The 19,526-nt window shown below is 35.0% G+C and overlaps 2 protein-coding genes and 1 long non-coding RNA gene across 3 annotated transcripts; 2 read left to right on the top strand and 1 right to left on the bottom strand.

The window, feature by feature from the left end:
- Positions 1-634: 634 nt before the first annotated feature.
- On the top strand, positions 635-9,600 carry LOC133704961 (pleiotropic drug resistance protein 3-like). The gene is made up of 24 exons (XM_062130034.1): positions 635-1,081; positions 1,316-1,439; positions 1,739-1,821; positions 2,364-2,448; positions 2,684-2,843; positions 2,930-3,006; positions 3,251-3,304; positions 3,426-3,516; positions 3,675-3,976; positions 4,059-4,340; positions 4,438-4,751; positions 5,134-5,294; positions 5,364-5,467; positions 5,931-6,084; positions 6,169-6,303; positions 6,429-6,502; positions 6,598-6,930; positions 7,032-7,322; positions 7,457-7,540; positions 7,672-7,805; positions 8,050-8,277; positions 8,362-8,533; positions 8,666-8,920; positions 9,198-9,600. Exons 1-24 carry the CDS (start codon positions 693-695, stop codon positions 9,462-9,464), a joined length of 4,353 nt encoding a protein of 1,450 aa, XP_061986018.1. The 5' UTR covers positions 635-692; the 3' UTR covers positions 9,465-9,600.
- A 5,190-nt stretch (positions 9,601-14,790) lies between these two features.
- LOC133704777 (cytochrome P450 89A2-like) lies at positions 14,791-16,527 on the top strand. Its single transcript, XM_062129748.1, has one exon. The coding sequence runs from the start codon at positions 14,806-14,808 to the stop codon at positions 16,414-16,416; it is 1,611 nt and encodes a 536-aa protein (XP_061985732.1). The 5' UTR covers positions 14,791-14,805; the 3' UTR covers positions 16,417-16,527.
- A 1,287-nt stretch (positions 16,528-17,814) lies between these two features.
- LOC133704364 (uncharacterized) lies at positions 17,815-19,370 on the bottom strand. Its single transcript, XR_009844049.1, has 3 exons — positions 19,204-19,370; positions 18,926-19,048; positions 17,815-18,735 (listed from the first exon to the last, which is right to left on the bottom strand). It is a non-coding gene; the product is annotated as an uncharacterized LOC133704364 (long non-coding RNA).
- Positions 19,371-19,526: the final 156 nt, after the last annotated feature.

Raw genomic sequence — 19,526 nt, 5'->3', positions numbered from 1 at the left:
AACTGTACTATTCATGCATGTATCCCTTTTTTTAAATTAGTTTTCAAAATCAATATATATAATAATTCATCCAGAAAATAAACGAAGTTCCCATTTAACTTGATATCTTAAAAAGTAGAGATTAAGAGTATGTTTGACATCACTTATAAAATATGATTTCTTATTCTAAATATAATTTGAGTTTTATTTCTTGTAATTAACTCATGATAAAATAAAATAATTTCAAATTAGAAGTGTATTTGATAAAAAAAAATTCCAAAACAATTTCAGACCGTATACTAAATTTTATAAATAAAACTACCCTTCTTCCAGTTTTATTTCTTTTTTTTAGCTAAAAAATTACTGTTATAAACCTCTTTAAAAAAAAGATTATTCTATTGGAGATTTCATGACCGTATATTATTTGTCAGAAGTTGAAACTCAGAAAAGCCTGTCAGAATATCAACACCCATAACAAACATGACGTGTTTCATTGCCTAATCAACTGCAGGGTTTTTTTAGCAGTAATAGAAATTGCTTTTTAAATATTTTTTATTTAAAAATATATTAAAATAATCTTTTGGCCAAACACCCCATTGTTAAAATAAATGCCATCTGTATCCATGCAGATTTTCTCTTTCGTTGTGTTGTTCTTTTTTTCTTCTTCTTTTTTCACTCAGTCTACAACTTGAAGTCTTTCTGTTTGTCTAACAATGGCTCAGCTGGCCGGCCCTGATGAAATAGAGTCATTTCGGATTGAGTTAGCAGAGATTGAAAGAAACATAAGAACCCCATTCAGGAGTCAAGTGCCGAGTTTTCATAGTGTTTCAAATGGGAGTTCTGAGCACGTTAGGGATGCAGATGATGAAGATATGTTACAGTGGGCTGCTGTTGAGAGATTACCCACCTTTGAACGGATTACTGCTGCTTTATTTGAGGAGCAAGATTGCACTGCGGCAAATGGAGATGCTAAGGAGAAAAAAATTGTCAATGTTTCCAAACTTGGGGCTCAGGAGCGGCATGTGTTCATCGAGAAGCTCATCAAGCACATTGAAAATGATAATCTCCGATTGCTGCGGAGACTTAAGCAAAGGATTGACAAGTAAACATTCCTTTTACTTTTCCCTCTTCAAAGATATGCAGGTATTATCGTCATACATATTGAAGTACACTTGGAAATGTTGCTGTCTTCGATAAAGAATTTCGCTGTATCGAAGGGTTTCCTTGGAGTGCTGTCAGCTTTTATGTCATGCATGGCTTATCTTTAACGCTTATTTAGCTTGATTGCATATCTATTGGATCGTTTCATTGATTTAGCTTCAATTATGTTTTCCAGAGTTGGTGTGAAGTTTCCCACTGTGGAAGTGAGATACAGAAATCTTTGTGTTGAAGCAGAATGCGAGTTAGTTCACGGAAAGCCTCTACCCACTCTGTGGAACACTGCCAAGAGCTTGCTCTCTGTAATGACCTGCGTATTAAGAATAAGTTGTCTAATTCTCTTTTTATTCATCACTGCTCATTGGATCTTCTAAACTCTTAAAAATTCAAATGTTGTAACGTGGAAAGGATGTCTTTTTGACCTGACAGTTGAAAGTGACGACAAGTGTATGAATGTTGAACACGTACATAATTCAAACAATTCACGTTGCGGGTCTTTTCTGCTTAAATCTAGTCATTTACCAGTCGAAGTACATACAATCAAGTGGTTTATTTCCATGTGTATATTGCTAACTCCCTTTGAGCTTTTTGTTTGTGGCAGGGGTTTGCCAGTCTCTCATGCTCAAAACAGAGAACCAAGGCAGGCATCTTAAAAGATGCCGGTGGCATTCTTAAGCCAGGAAGGTAACTGTCAAATATGCTGGTGTTTATTAAGTTCAATTAATGGTTGAACAGGCACACCTCAGCCGTTAGTCTCATCCTTCTGACATGATAAACTAGTATAAGAAAATTGGCAACCGATGAAATTGCTGTTTCTGTTCAAGATTTATTTCCTTGCAGTTGCTGAAAAAGGAACAAAGAAAATAACAGGTGGCCCAAAAACTTGAAGATTTCTCTAAGATTAAAACAGACCACAAATGAATTTTGGGAAAAGAATATTGCATTACTCCTAAATCAACTTCCTACTTAAGCAGCATATACCAACAGGAGATTTTGCTGACAAATTTCCGTCTAAACTGTTTTTCATTGAGATAGAAAGTTTCAAATGTTGCAAATTCCAATTGGTATCTCCTCCATTCAGTAACCCATATATATTTTACTGCTTTTTCAGATAGATTAGCCACTAAAGTATTTTCTAGATTTTGTAGGAATATATACTCTCAGCTGCTTCATTTTCTTGCTGTAGAGATTCTTAAGTTTCTCATTTCAACTTAACTTTGTTGCAGAATGACGTTATTGCTCGGCCCCCCAGGATGTGGCAAAACCACTTTGTTGTTGGCTCTGTCTGGGAAACTAAGCCATGCTCTCGAGGTTTCTTAGTGCTTGTCAGTTGTACAAATGAGTAAAAAATTTAACCAGAAGAAAAGAACAGAATTCTTATCGAACTTTCCCAAAAAAATTTGAAACTTGGTCTCGTGTCGCATTTTCTAACAGCACACCGATACCAAACAGAAAGCATAAAGCTTTCCTCAAACAAATCTAAACTGAGCATTGCGTTTCAGATTATTTGCTTTTATGTTTCTCTGACCTATGTGTTCTTAAACAGGTCTCGGGAGAGATATCTTACAATGGTCACAGCTTGGAAGAGTTTGTTCCTCAGAAATCCTCAGTGTATATAAGCCAACACGATCTGCATATTCCAGAGATGACGGTGAGGGAAACAATCGATTTTTCTGCACGTTGTCAGGGCATAGGAAGCAGAGCTGGTAAGAATTCTTTAGACACAAGTGATAATTTTGATACTCAAATCAAACTCTCAATTTAGTGCAACTGAATAAATCTTTCCTGGTAGATATCATGATGGAAGTCATTAGAAGAGAGAAGCAAGCGGGGATACTTCCAGATCCTGATGTGGATGCTTACATGAAGGTGCGTGTGAAACTTTAAGCATGTCTGAAATTTTACTTTCTACTTTCACAAGGTTCCGCGAAAGGTTGCAGAAATAGGTTTCCCTCTGCCCAGGGTCAAAACTCTTGGAAGTTAAACATGAACGACCATGTTCAAAAAGTTAATCAAATTTTACCCAAGTTTAGTTTGTTTGCCTTTATTAATGACTGCGTACGATAGCCAGTGTTTTATGGGCACAACAATAACATTCCTCGCTTTGTCACAGGCAATATCAGTTGAGGGACTGAAAAGTACACTTCAGACAGACTACATATTGAAGGTGGTTTACTAGATTTAATCTATGGCGCTGAACTGCTGAAGTATTTATGTTTTCTTCACTTCTTGTTGAAACAGGGTCTTATTTATATGCTATCATCAACATAAATTTTTCTTTCTTTCAGATTCTAGGACTTGATATTTGTTCTGATATAATGATTGGGGATGCCATGAGAAGAGGTATCTCAGGTGGTCAGAAGAAAAGGCTGACTACAGGTAGGGTATGTTTGAGATAAGAATTGATATTTTAACGAATTTAGCTCTGTTCATTTGAAAACTTTTGAAGCAAAATTGAGAAGTCTTGACGTGCTGGGTTCAACCGTTCATTCGAGTACACTGGCATCCATTAACTTTCTCTTGGTTTTCCTGCACAGGGGAGATGATTGTGGGGCCCGTGAAAGCACTCTTCATGGATGAAATATCAAATGGCTTAGACAGTTCAACCACTTTCCAGATTATGTCTTGTATGCAGCATTTGGCTCACATTACTGACGCAACTGTATTGATTTCCCTACTTCAGCCAGCACCGGAGACCTTTGATCTATTTGATGATATCATTCTAATGGCTGAAGGGAAGATTGTTTATCACGGGCCACGTTCTACTATTAGCAAATTTTTTGAAGACTGTGGATTCAGGTGCCCTGAAAGAAAAGGCATAGCGGACTTCCTCCAAGAGGTGTCTTCGAGCTTCAGGTTTTATCTTCATCCATATACATTGCCAAAACGGAGTTCTCTCTTACTTTGCTATTTTTTTGCAGGTTATCTCAAGAAAAGATCAAGGGCAATACTGGCACCGTACTGAACAACTTCACAGTTACATACCAGTTGACCAGTTTGTTAAGAAATTCAAAGAAAGCCAGTTTGGTGAGAAGCTAGACAAGGAGCTGTCAAGGCCATTTGATAAGTCTAAAAGCCACAAGAATGCCTTAACCTTCTCTAAATATTCATTAACAAAGTGGGAACTCTTCAAAGCTTGCAGTATGAGAGAATTTCTTCTGATGAAGAGGAATTCTTTTATATACGTGTTAAAATCTATACAGGTATCTTCCTACATACTTGCTTTTAAATTTTCCATGTATAATATACTTTTATGCAGCCTTGTTATATCTGAAAATATCTCTGATTCTCTCTCTGCAGCTAGTTATTGTTGCTTCAATATGTATGACAGTCTTGCTGCGTACAAGAATGGGTGTTGATGAGATCCACGCAAATTATTACATGGGTGCTTTATTCTATGCCCTTGTTATATTAGTTGTTGATGGAGTTCCAGAGTTACAGATGACTACCTCCCGACTTGCAGTTTTTTATAAGCAGAGAGAGTTATACTTTTATCCTGCTTGGGCTTATGCGATCCCAGCTGCTATTCTTAAAGTTCCACTTTCTTTAATGGAAGCTTTTGTTTGGACAGCCCTTACTTATTATGTCATTGGTTACAGCCCTGAGCTTGGAAGGTGAACATCAGATACAGAGTGAAAATTATCAGCAGATAAAATGTAGAATGGCTGCTAATTACGGTGCAAGAGAAAGAGTACTGTAGATTGAGAATCTAACTCACAGATTCTGCAGCTGTGCATATCATCATCATCATTATAATTTTAGACAAATGAAAAAAATAAATACTATGCAAAACTTTTAACTTGGAAGAGCAAATATGTTAAAATTCTGAGATGTTTTTGAATGAGATAATTGTTCATAGGATGCAAGGAATAGAGAACCTGCTACTTGCTGAGAACAACTGAATTATGTGTCTTGCAGTTTCTTTGATTACTTGTATTTCAGAACTTATTATATCATAAATTCCTTCATTCCTGTGATAAGTTGTTGTGTTTTCAGGTTCCTCCGGCAATTTCTTATACTTTTTCTTTTACATTTAGCATCATTATCCATGTTTCGTTTTGTTGCCTCAATCTTCCAAACCGCGGTTGCTTCAATGACAGCTGGAAGTATCGCTATTATGGGTTGTTTACTATTTGGTGGCTTTGTAATCCCAAAACGTACGATTTCCCACAATCTTGTAAATAGAATCTTCAGAGGACTGTTCTGAACAACTTATCCTATTGCAGCCTCTATGCCTGCTTGGTTGCAATGGGGATTTTGGATTTCTCCAATGACATATGGTGAGATAGGTTTGACGACAAATGAGTTTCTTGCTCCTCGATGGGAAAAGGTATTTAACTTCTCTAGCTTTCAGTATGTAGGTTCTCTTAGGCCTCCAATAATATGTTAGAACTTAGAACTAGGGTACAAGGAAACTTTTCATGAGTGTGATATAATACTCCTACTGGACCCAAACCCTCTCTATTGAGTTGCTTCTATAATGATGTGGGAGGGATTTTTCCTGCTCCTCATGTACCATCAGGTAGAGCATGAGAAAAGTTCTCGTAAAACTAGAAGTTGAGCCATACTTTTCTTGAGAATCTCATCTCAATATTTCTTTTTGAAACTTGAAAAAAGAATGGAAAGGAAAAGATACTGTTGGTGTTTGTTTAAAGTGATCGATTTCCTATTACTTGTTACTAGTGATAATTAGATGAAGAGTGAAGAGTGTTTTCTATTAGTATGCACATGTGAAAATGAGAATCTAATCATACTTTGAAGAAAAAGCCATTTATTTTCAATTTTATCCACAGATTGTGTCCGGTAACACAACCATAGGGCAACAAACACTAGAAAGCCGAGGGTTAAACTTCCATGGTTATTTTTACTGGATATCAGTTGGTGCCTTGATGGGGTTGGCTTTACTTTTCAACATTGGTTTTACCTTGGCTTTAACGTTCTTGAAACGTAAGTTCATCTTCTAGTTCTTAATAATATATTTTAAATACAATGTGTATTCCATGCTAACCAAATACATCAATATGGATTCAGCTCCGGGAAACTCTAGAGCTATCATTTCTTATGAGAGGTACTATCAGCTACAAGGGAGAAAGGATGGTGTTGATGGTTTTGACAAAGACAAAAAACTCCACAGCGCTAATGAATCTAGCCCCGGCCCTAAAAAAGGTGCTTGTTTTGTCATTATTCCGTTACTTGTAGGTTTGTCTTTTTATATAGTCTACATGGTCAGTGCTGGCATAGATACATATCTCCCGCACCCTTTTAAGTGGTGCCATCAATAAATTTTGCAGGAAGGATGGTTTTACCTTTTGAACCCCTTGTGATGACATTTAAGGACGTGCAGTATTATGTTGACACCCCCTTGGTAATTATGATAAATCTAATTTATGTTTGAATTATGAATAGCCATAAAATACTGGGAGCAACTTATGTCTGCAAATGTCATTGTCTTTGCCTCAGGAAATGAGAAAACGAGGTGTTTTGCAGAAGAAGCTCCAGCTTCTTTCCGACATTACTGGTGCTTTCAGGCCCGGTATTCTTACAGCACTGATGGGGGTTAGTGGAGCCGGGAAAACGACTCTTATGGATGTTCTTTCTGGAAGGAAAACTGGTGGTACTACTGAAGGAGAGATTAGGATTGGCGGGTACCCAAAGGTTCAAGATACATTTGCTAGAATATCCGGTTATTGTGAGCAAGCAGACATACATTCCCCTCAAATAACTATAGAAGAATCTGTAGTTTTCTCTGCTTGGTTGCGGCTCCCATCTGTCATTGATCCGAAAACTAAATTTGTATGATATATTTTCAATTAGAGTTAATAGCTTGATCCTAGACTTTCCCTTTAAGATAGAGTTTCACTGAACTCTGGATTTTCTCGTGACTTCCTCTCCAGGATTTTGTCAATGAAGTCCTTGAAACTATTGAGCTTGATGGGATTAAGGATTCTTTAGTAGGCATTCCAGGAATTAGTGGTTTATCAACTGAGCAGCGTAAACGACTGACTATAGCTGTGGAGCTAGTTTCTAATCCATCTATAATATTTATGGATGAGCCCACATCTGGCTTAGACGCAAGAGCAGCTGCGATTGTTATGAGAGCAGCGAAGAACATAGTTGAAACGGGAAGAACAGTTATTTGCACAATCCACCAGCCAAGTATTGATATCTTTGAGGCATTTGATGAGGTAAAAAAATATGGGCACTCTGCATAAAGGAACATGACATGGTGAAATGGATGCCACCAAGTTCTCTCAATAAACAATCTATGGATCCGATGTAAATGCATGTTAATGTTCTTAAGACATTATTTTCACTGCAGTTGATTCTAATGAAAACTGGAGGACGCCTTATCTATTCTGGACAGCTGGGTCAGCGGTCAAGCGCACTCATTGAGTATTTTGAGGTCTGTTATACTAAAATTCTTTATTTAAACGTTTCTATTAATATAGCTGTCTTCCGTATGTAATACCTTTGGTTGCTGTCAACCTTCATATATTTTGACCTTGGTTCTACTTTACTGGATAACTTGAACAGAAAATTCCTGGAGTGCCTAAGATTAAGGACAACTATAATCCGGCAACATGGATGTTAGAGGTTACTTCTAAATCTGCAGAGGTTGAACTTGGGGTAGATTTTGGACAAATTTATGAAGGGTCCACCTTGTACAAGTAAGTACCAACGCTAGGATGCTCTATATCTATGTTGTGAAAGATGAAAATTCACCACTCTCTTTGACTGTATATTGCATCAATGGATCTGAGGTGATCTTCGTTATTAATGAAGGTTTTCTCGGTTTGTGCTTGATTCATCTCTGAATTTCGGATTTCACATTGTCTAAATATGCGTATAAATGTTTGAAAGCTATTGAATATAACTCGCGAGTGATACTAGGAGTCTCTTTCCCGACTGCAGGGAGAACAGGAAGCTGGTTGAGAAATTGAGTTCAAAAACTCCTGGTTCAAAGGACTTGCATTTTCCTACCCAATTTTCACAGAATGGCTGGGAACAGCTCAAAGCATGCCTCTGGAAACAGAACTTGTCTTATTGGAGAAGTCCTCCGTACAATCTGTTGCGCATTTCTTTCATATCTTCTGGAGCTCTTTTGTTTGGCCTACTGTTCTGGCAGCAAGGAAAGAATATGTAAGCCAATACATAGTCCTGATATTTAGTTGGATGTGTTTTTTAAATTGAAAAACGTTGTCATGATTCTTTCTGATTTTGTAGAAACAACCAACAAGACTTGTTCAGTATACTTGGTGCAATGTACACGGCCATAATGTTCTTTGGAATAAACAATTGTTCTACAGTTCTGCCTTATGTTTCAGCAGAGCGGACAGTTCTGTACAGGGAAAGATTTGCTGGAACGTACTCTGCATGGGCCTATTCATTAGCACAGGTCAGATCTCTCATGAAAACTGGTTTAATTTATTTCCTGTCAATTTTGTCAAGAAATACTGGTTTTAAGTTTCAATTTACAAACCAGAGTTGCATCTGTTATTTTAGGTAACTGTGTTTTATTATTTTGCAGTTGTTAGTTGAGGTTCCTTACTTGTTCGCTCAATCAGTTATTTGTGTGATTGTCACATATCCTATGATCGGTTACTCCTTGTCTGCCTACAAGATATTCTGGTCTCTCTATGGGATGTTCTGCACGTTGCTTTGCTTCAACTACCTGGGGATGCTGCTCATATCAGTGACACCGAATGCTCAAGTGGCTATCATTTTATGCTCAATCGCATTCACAACAATGAACTTTTTCGCTGGATTCATTGTACCGAAAAAGGTAATTAACATCGACTCTTAAGCTAGATTCATATTTTCTCCACTGTTTTCCTAGATGAATTCAATTTGCTTCAGTACGTCAGAAAGTCAAAATGCATATCTTAACAGATCATACATATGTCTGGCTTTAGGATCGCTACAACCAGTCCAACATGTATGGAGTTAACCAACAGTTGAAATCTATGGTTATCTTTTTCTAGAGTAGGGTTGTGTTTCTACGTACAGATGTTGAAATACATAAAACTGACTCGATTATGGTGCTCTTTTGCTTCATGCAGCGTATTCCAATGTGGTGGATTTGGTTGTATTATATTTGTCCCACATCTTGGGCATTAGAGGGTATGTTCACCTCGCAATATGGAGATCTGGACAAAGAAATATCAGTCTTCGGGGAAACCAAGACTGCCTCAGCTTTTATAGAGGATTACTTCGGGTATCGTCAAGACTTTTTGGGTGTTGTTGGTCTTGTACTTACCATCATTCCCATTGTCATCGCTTCTCTTTTCACTTATTTTATTGGAAAACTGAACTTCCAGAGAAGGTAAATTCTGTATTCATATTTGTCCATTATTGTATCCTTCGAGGTTAACATGCTTATTTTCATGGAGAGGAGGAGAATGACTTGTGGTTAGACAGTTGATGACCATGGATAGCATGAAATCCATCCAGTTTTTTACGGTTTGTTGGAGTATTTTTACGAGTGAGGTAGAAAATGTTTTTTAAAATATTTTTTATTTAAAAATACATCAAAATAATATTTTTTATTTTTATAAATTTATATTTTATATCAATATATTAAAACGATTCAAAAACACTCATAAAAAATAATTAAAAACTCAAAAAAACTCAAAAAGATAGCTATACTATAACGTTAAACAGAACCTTAGAAGACGTATAATATATTTGAAGGGGTTAATTTGTAAGGATGTAATTGAATAGACGACACAGCCAGAGGGATTAAAATAGACTTTAAGAGGAGCCGAGCCATGGTCCCCTCCCGTCCTAGAGTAGCTGTGCCACTGATGCCTGGAGTTCCCATTTTAAAAATCTAAGTATGTCCTATATATTGTTGGATTTAGTTTAAATTCCATTATAAACCTAAAAAGGGTATATAAACAAAATCCTCCATCGAACAAGATCGATTCGGTTACCAAAAGAGCAAGCTCTAATAAATACTTAAATGATTATAATTGGAGGATTGTTGAAGTCAACTATCATCCTCCCCTGGCAAATACGAGGGTACCAAAATCGGGCTTTAAGGAATTAGATGGCTCTGGACAGCGGTTCTAAAAATATACTTGTTTTTGTATTTTAAAATTGTTTTTAAAAATATTTTAGTTTTTTTAATTATTTCTTTTTGTAATTTCCGACCGTTTTGATTTGATGCTTTAATATTAAAAATAAAATTTTAAAATAAAAATATATTATTTTGATATATTTTTAAATAAAAAAATGCAATTATTCAACTCATCAAACTCTAACAGCCGAACTCAACACTCTTTCATCAATTACTTATGGAACTTCGTAGATTCCCTGCTGGGCGTATCCACAAGTACTTTTGGTCTGGGCATTTAAGATGGGCTATACTGTTTTCCTTTCTTTTGGATACTTCTTGCCTGGCCCAATTCCCATGTATTTGTCTGGGCTTGGCTCCTCGTGACATGAAATGATACCCGCTTTTTAAGAAAAGAAAGGAAAGCAAAGGGGATTAAAAAAAAATTAATTTTTTAAATATTTTTTTTAGAAAATTATTTTAAACATTTCGGTTGTTTAGAAATGTTTAATAATTGGTTTAACAATATAGATGTTATGTGTGTTTTCGTGCATGTTTAACGTTGCGGCTGCAGCTGCATTTATAGAAAAACATTGTAGTCATGTATTTGGTTATGGTTTAAATGCACATTACTATTTGTGGGATCCATGACTATTTGCAGTTAAACCACAAGACAACCAAAAGCAACTTCAAGCTGCTTTTTGTGCTGAGTTGCAAATTGTGTTTATAAACACATTAAACAGAGGCGCGGAAGAAGAAGAACAGATATAGAGCAGGTAAACAGAGGCGCAAAAGAAGAAGACCAGAAACAGAGCAGTGAACAGCACCGCCAGCCACTGCTCCTCCCCTTCCCCTTCTCTTTCTCCTTCTCCTTCTCGTTCCTTCGTCTTTTACATTCTTCACTGTTCACGTTGCATGTGAACAATGGAGAGCAGCTCACCACCAGACTCTGTCGTTTTCACCGCCAGCCACTTCTCTTTCCCTTCCCCTTCTCTTTCGTCTTTTGCATTCTCTATTGTTTGAAGAAGAAGAACGTAAATAGAACGCAGTGGAGAGCAGCTCCCATAGCTTACCACCCGCCTCCACCGTTTCCACCGCCAACCACTGCTCTTCCTTTTCCCCTACTCCTTCTCCTTCGTCTTCTGCATTCTCCATTGTTCATGTGAATAATGGAGAGCGTATCCACTGTTCATGGCCATACTGGGTCCGACCCAAACCTAAATGTCCGGTGTTTGGGTCCGACCCAGTAAAATAGAAAAAATCCAAAAAAAATCTAAAATTATGTTTTATTTGAAAAACTGGTGTTTAATATTATTTAATGGCACTACATAATTATATTAGAAGTAAATCACATGATGACATAGCATTTGCAAAATTTGATCGCAATCCCAATTTTGTTACTGGTGATATTTTACTTGATGTTGCTGCACGCTCAAGAAGCCATGAAAACTGCAGGCCTTGTCATATGGATTTCGTACGTGATGGAATTGCAAATAGTTTAATGGAACAATAAAAAATACTTTATATAAAGTATTGTTTATTTCATGATGTAATAGCAGTAGTTAAATCTACAATATTTTAATTATAAATCATCAATATTAATATATGTATTTTTTAGTTATTTTACAATCTAAATTTGAAAAGCATTCTTAACCAAACACATTAAACTAATTTTTATTCAACCTCTATTTTAACCACGGTTTTAACCAAATATATATTTTTCTAAACCAACCTCAACTAAAAATACTTTTTATAAAACAATTTTATTCAAATCATAACAACTACTACAATATCAAACACGCTCGAATCATCCTTAAGCTTTTGATTCAAATGTAAAACGAATATTCTTCCCTTTCAGGTGAGAGGTAATGAATTCCAATCAGACTCTTAAAGAGGACGAGAGCTGAGGGGGAATATTATTTCCCTTGTTGAAGGAATCACATGTTTCACCTTATGTGTACACAACAAACTCTCTGTATTAATAAGATATTGTTAGTTTTTTTATATTAAAATATTTAAATTATTATTATTATTATTATTATTTTACTTCAAACTAATATTTTTATATTATTTTAATGTGTTGATATTAAAAATAATTTTTAAAAATAAAAAAAATTATTTTAATATATTTTAAAATAAAAAATATTTTAAAAAATAATTATTAAAAAAACAAAATAAAGTAGAATGAGATATTTACAAGAAGATCGTGTGAATGTGGAACTGGGCGAAAAGAAAAGGGAAATTTCCAGTGCTATCCCCGAAAAAAAGGAAAGGGTGGCTCGGCTTGCCAGTCGTTGCTATCTCATCATATTCCACTGCGGGGGGAAAAAATGAGGTGGATCCAGATCATCCATGATATCGCCAACTTATTCTCAATCAGACGGACCTCCACGGACTTACCACCATTGACTACAGAAAGTGGCCCAGGAAACAGTTTATAACCACACGTTTACTTTTATGATTAAAAAATATTTTAAAAAAAATTAAAATATAAATGTTTTTTAGTTATTTAATAATGTTATAATTGTTATATTTAATAATGTTATAATTGTGAAGTAGTGATAGATTTAATTATATTTTATAATGTTATATTTAATTGCGAAGTATTTAATATTGTTATATTTTTCCATATGGAACTGACGTTATCAGCTTCTAGAAAAAGAGGAAGCGCTCCAAGTTGAGGTTGAGGTTTCTGACGTGCAGCGTGCAACACCACATGTATTGACGTTGATGCCCCTGATAAGTGCTGTGGTGGGACCACCTTCTAGATCAATGAATCTGCTTTCCATGATCTCAGAACCTCTTGCAGATTTGTTGGACTTTCCGCTTTAACTCAAGTTAATGGGAAGCAACTGTCATTTTGTCCGCATGTTGATGTCCTGGAATTTAATTTAACAAGAGCTGGTTGAGGAGGGGAATTCTACGTTACCCTCATCAAATTTCAATGCTGACTGGACAGAGGTTTGTTTTTTCTTTTTTCTTTTTTTGTTCTAATATTTGGTTTCCTACAAAATTTAACTTGTTTTAATTTTTTTATATTAAATTATCCCAATACAATGATTGGAATAATGAGTTTAGTGAGTTAACCTATTAATTTATTTTTTTATTTTTTATCTATTTAATTTTTTTTCCTTTAAAATTTGAGAGGTATAAAATTAAACTTCATAATTTGTTTTGGTTTGCTTTGTACAAAGATATTCCGGTTTCATGATCTCGAGCGCGAATTTGGTAAGTTAACACAGTTCACTAGGATCAATTTTTTATTTATTTTTTTTTAATTTCATCATTCAACATTAAATTATATAAGAATTAGACTTCATACTTTATTTCAACTTACTTTCAACGAGATTATCCGGGTCTAATGACTTGAGTCACGAGTTTGATCAGTTAACCCAAGTTAATTATGTTCTTTTTTTTTAATTATTTGTTCTCAATTTCACCATTCAATATTAAATTAAAGTTCATGATTTAGTTCAATTTACTTTCTACAGGGTTGCTTTAATCTCGTGATTCAAGTTACAGATTTAACAGGTTAACTCGAGTGGATCTGAATCAATTCAATATATTAACGTCTTAATATTTAAAAAAATATATCATTTTAAATTATTTTTTTAATCAAATTATTTTTTTATTATTCATATAAATTATTTTTTATCTGAAAAGGCTAACCAACGATATCTGATCAGCCTATCTATTCTAAATTAATCTCTTCATTTTTCTGCTCTTGTAACTTGTATCGTTTGCCAGGTCTATGACATAGTATTATTATATTATACAAACAACTATCAGAATTTAAGTTTTGACTAGGATGAAAATTACCCTTTTTTTAATTTTTATTTTTTTTCTAATTACATCTTTAATTTTTTAAAATCTTTTTATAACCTAAATTCACGAGATAAAATTTTCAATTATAGTAGTAGGAAGAAAAAATTTAAAGTGAAAAGACTGCACTGTAAAACATACAGAACATGCGATAGGAACATACATGTCATCCGCTCATAAATAAAAAACAGGTGCAGGCCTAGTCTAGCAGCTCCACGCGTGTGCGGTTTTTAAAAGTTGGGTGCATTAGGTTGTTTTTAAATTGATAAAGGTCATTGAATCACATTCCAAATAATTTCTATATAATTTAATTTAAAATTTAAATTAAATAAAAAATCAGGTTAGAATATTTTAAAATTAATTTGCTAGGTTATGTTTAATAATATTGTTAAAAATTTTATTAGAGCTCGAATATTTTTTTTATATATTAAAATAAACAACGGTCTAACCACAGTGGCAAGTAAACTAATACATCACTGATGAATTTGATGTTTTGAAAATAAAAAAGAAAGAATTAATAGGAAAAGATAATAAAATTCTTGGAGTCTTAAACAATAAATATAAATAAATAAAAGGTATTATAGTAATTGAATAAAACTTGATAAATATAAATAAAAAAAATATAAATTTTAAGAGAAAGAATCGTGAAAAAAAATAAATTCAAGTCAATTTAAATTAATTTTAAAAAATAAAATTCAAGTTAACTTAAGTGAACTACTATGACTTGGCCCGGCTCCCGGCAGAGTCAACCCCTAGATGAGGTTCGATATCTATGTCTATAAGTACCCAACATGAAAGTACAAGCTGCTATCGATAACAAATCACTTTTTAGTTTCAATATGAATCATTGGCTCCTCATCCTGTTTTCCATCTTCATCTCCATCTCCGTCTCCGGCATCCTCAGATTCATTCTCAACCGATACTTTATCAACACGAAGCCCACTCTCTACAAACTCCCTCCAAGCCCCCAATCCATTCCAGTGATCAGCAACCTCCTACAGCTCGTCCGCATCACTCCCTCTGATATCCACTCCAACCTGAATTCACTCCATGCCAAGTTAGGCCCAATTATAACTATCTACTCTGGCTCCCGCCCTGTCATCTTTATAGCTGACCGGTTCCTAGCTCACAAGGTCTTAATCCAAAATGGTGCAATGTTTGCTAATCGCCCACCAGCTTCTGCTACTCAAAAGATTGTCAGCAGCAATCAGCGAATTATTAGTCTCGCTTTCTATGGCCCGACTTGGCGTCTCCTGCGGCGAAATCTTACTGAAAATTTTCTCCACCCTTCCCGCGCGAAATGTTTCTCTCTTTCGCGCCGGTGGGTGCTACAAATCCTTATGAATCGCCTGGAATCCCAAGAAAAGTCTGGTCAGCCTATCTGTGTTAGGGAGCACTTTCTATATGCCATGTTTTGTCTGTTAGTCGTAATGTGTTTTGGTGATAATGTTAATGAAACCCAGATTAAACAAATTGAGGAAGTTCAGCGACGAGCCTTTTTGAGTTTCAATAAGTTTAATATACTCAATTTATGGCCAAGAATGACCAAGATCGTGTTGCGTAGGCGTTGGGAGGAATTCTATCAGCTTCGTAAATGCCAACAAGATGCATCAATTCCATTAATAAGAGCAAGAAAGAATCTGCAAGAGGAAGAGAGGAAAAGAATGGAAACTCAACATCATCATGTTGTATCTTATGTTGATACATTATTAGGTCTGGAACTTCCTGATGAAAACAAAAAGCTTAATGAGGTGGAAATTGCTAATTTATGCAGCGAGTTTCTAAATGCGGGCACTGATACAACGACAACTGCCTTGGAATGGATCATGGCAAATCTGGTCAAATACCCAAAAATTCAAGACAAATTATTCATGGAGATTAAAGGGGTTGTTGGAAATGGAGATCGGGAGGAGGTAAGCGAGTCTGATTTGAAAAGGCTGCCGTATTTGAAAGCAGTGATTCTGGAAGGCCTGAGGCGGCATCCTCCTGCACGTCTTTTGGCTCCACATGCGGCGAGGGAAGATGTTGTTTTGAATAATGAATATTTGATACCAGAGACCGCGGCCATAAATTTCCTGGTTGCTGAGATGGGGTGGGATCCAAAGGCGTGGGAAGATCCACTGGCATTCAATCCGGAAAGGTTCCTGAATCATGATAATGGAATTGGGCGAGAATTTGATATCACAGGGAGTAGAGAGATTAAAATGATGCCGTTTGGTGCGGGGAGGAGAATCTGTCCAGGTTACCAATTAGCAGTGCTTCATTTGGAGTATTATGTGGCTAATTTGATTTGGAAATTTGAGTGGAAGGCTGTGGATGGAGATGATGTTGATTTGTCTGAGAGGGCAGAGCGTACGATGGTGATGAAGAATCCATTGCAGGTTCACTTATCACCTAGATAGATGATAATGTCGTCTAGGAATGATAATGAGTATCTATATATTATAAAATATATAAAAATAAAATTTTAAAAATTATTATAAAAATGAAAATTAAGATATTTAATATTAAAATATAGCCGATTATATTAGTTAAATTTATTTATTAAAATAATTTATTTATTCAAGTAACAATAATAGAAATACAAATACAAATTAATTTGATCATATAAAATAAAAGGAAAAAAAACACATTGCAAAATTACACATATTAGAAATATTTTTTGAAAATATTTTTTTTTTCAAAAATAAATCTCCTCCATACAAAAAAAATTATAGATAAATAAGAAAAACTCTTCAAATTTAAATGTATAACTAAAAAAATAATTGTAATTTAAAAGACTTTTGAAACAAAATAAAAAAGAGAAGGATGTCAATTTTAGTATAAATTATGAAAATTTAAAGAGAAAAACCACAAAAAATCATAAATTTTAACAAAAATATAGAAAAAAATAAAGCGAAGGCCAGGGCAAATTGCCTGACCCATTTTATCAGGACCCTAACAAGTCTGCGTGACTGGGCCATTAATTTTTTATGTTTGCAATTGGGGTCCAAATTTTTTGAAAAAAAAAAATCATACAATGCATCATCTGATTTGAGTAAATTTCAGCTACTGTAGTGGCTAAAAAATCAGGATTTAAGTTTTTTTTACTCAAAAACTTGTTTTTCAATCCATTTTTGACCTAAAACACCATAAGAACTGTAATAAACCTATCTGTGACCTTAAAAAATAAAAAAAACCAAAATCAATCCGAAACTAATTTTTTTTTCACGAACTTTAAAGGTAAAAAAATATTTAATATAAACCGCTCTCATTAAATATAATCATTTGAAATAAATATCGTCTGTTTTGGTAGTCTAAATCGGTGTCAACAATATTTCTCTCTCTTTACTGTTGGAATTCGGTGACCCCTCTCTCTCCTCTCTCAACCATGGACTAAAAAATAACAAAAAATAAACTCTTGTACCACAATTGAATTGTAAAAATATTAAGGTACTGAAATTGTATAATTTGTGTGATTTTAAAGTTCAAGGACCAAAGTGCATCTTTTGAGACATTTATAGCACACCACTTATGTTTGACATCTTTTTCATTTTGGTCCCTCTTCTTTCAATTACATCCTTTCATAATAAATCAAAATCAATTGATTTTTAATTAGGACTGTATCATCAAAAAAAAGTTGGAGGACCAAATTGAAAAAATAAAAAGTTTGCACAACTCCAAGTAATATGTAAGAGGATAAACAATGGAGCAGTAATCTGAATGAATGTGATGTACAGAGGAGACTTGCACAGTAAAAAAACTGAAAACTAATGCATTTTAGAGTTATACTTAATTTTCATGGTAGATTGAATAAGAAATATAAATTCTTATTTATATTCAGATATCATGTTTCGTCAGAATATGATCGTTATCCGAGTAATTTTGCTTATGCAGGAAAATCTTTGAGAGGCGAACATGGTTGGTTGGATCTTCATTCATCGCCTCCGAAAATTTAATTTCCTGATGCAATATGCGAATAGAAATGCGAAAGCAACTGGGAAAACAACAAGAAGAACAGCCACAGTGCCCAATTGATCATGTCGAAAGCCACAACAATCTTGTAGAAAGGAACTGACTGTCTTAAGCACCCCAAACATGAAGATTTCCTTGTGAATTTCTCCATGTTGTGATGTGAGAAAACCATTTAAGGATCATGATGTGGGGCAGAGGTAATACCACCAAATCCATCACTTGCGAATTTTCTGCGCATAATTAGTATAGTTACAAATTTCTAATACAGGACACTAATTTCTAATACAGCAGTACCCAATTGTTGGATATGTGATCGCTACGTACAGAATTGCTTGCAGTAGTACGTATGGTATTTCAACAGTCACCTGCAGAATTCCTTGTATTATCATATATATGGAACATTATGTGACAGCTAATCATGTAACTTTTAATATGAAAAGTAAACGACACTTTCGTGCTGATGAAAGTGATGTTGAACCTGCGCTACAAGAACAGAGGAAAGAGAATTCATAAGCTCTTAAATTGATACTGCTTTTCTGATTTAAGTTGAAGGGAAAGATGAACTAGCATTTCCTTCCCTTATGCCAAAAGGCTATTCCAAACAACAGCGATGAAACGATCATGAAGATGAATCATGCCAAGCTGTACACAGGACTTTTCCAGTAGGACAAGTGTTGCTTCCACAAGCATGCTGGAAACCGCTCCCGTCTACCCTGTGGAAAACTGCTGGCCTCTTGAACGTGGTGGAGGTCCACTCAGATGTCTCCCTATGATCAAGGAATAAAATGACGCTTATGATTAATTCAGAGCCTACAATTGAAGTTCTGATTATTTTAATAATCCTCTAACTGCATGACGGGTTCATATCATGTAAGAAATTCTGAGAAACAAAATCTGCTATCAAAGATTTCCATGAAGTCTTGCTCTCCAGGAAATGGAAATGAAATATATACTTACAGGTACAGAGAGACTCCTTGTGAAGTTCTGCGAAATCTAATCCAAGTTCTGATTCCATTGATGCAGAATTAACCTCCAACATCCACGTTGCAGGATTATAGTTATCATTGACCTTTGACGAACCTGAAATACCCAGTTCAGCAGTGAAGACATGTAAATCAGTTATCTGTATCAACTTCACACTCTAGAAAATGTCTGTCAGGTCTAAAATAGCAAGGGGAAGACAAGCTGCCGATAAAAAATGATGATTGTTACAAGTAAGATTTCAATAAGCTTACATGAATGGTGACGGAGCATTCCTGAATGTATAACCTGTCCTCTTTTCATTAAAATCAACTGCATGAAAAATTCTCCCTCTTAGAGTCTTAGTCATTCGACTTGTGATACAAGTGAGAAGATTATGAATCCTGTTGATATCAGCTAAAATGGGCTGGCTCCTCCTTAAATTTAGAGCGTGTTTGGCAGTGTGGTTGCGGGTGCTTTTTAAATAGCTTTTCGTGCCGAAATGCATGTCAATGATGTTTTTTTATTTTTTAAAAATCATTTTTGACATCAGCACATCAAAACGATCCAAAAAGTATAAACTGCACTCGCTTTTAGC

This window comes from Populus nigra, chromosome 10 (assembly GCF_951802175.1).
Source record: "Populus nigra chromosome 10, ddPopNigr1.1, whole genome shotgun sequence".
NCBI lineage: Eukaryota > Viridiplantae > Streptophyta > Magnoliopsida > Malpighiales > Salicaceae > Populus > Populus nigra.
The sequence above is the reverse complement of the archived record's forward strand: the minus strand, read 5'-3'. Positions and strand labels throughout refer to the sequence as shown.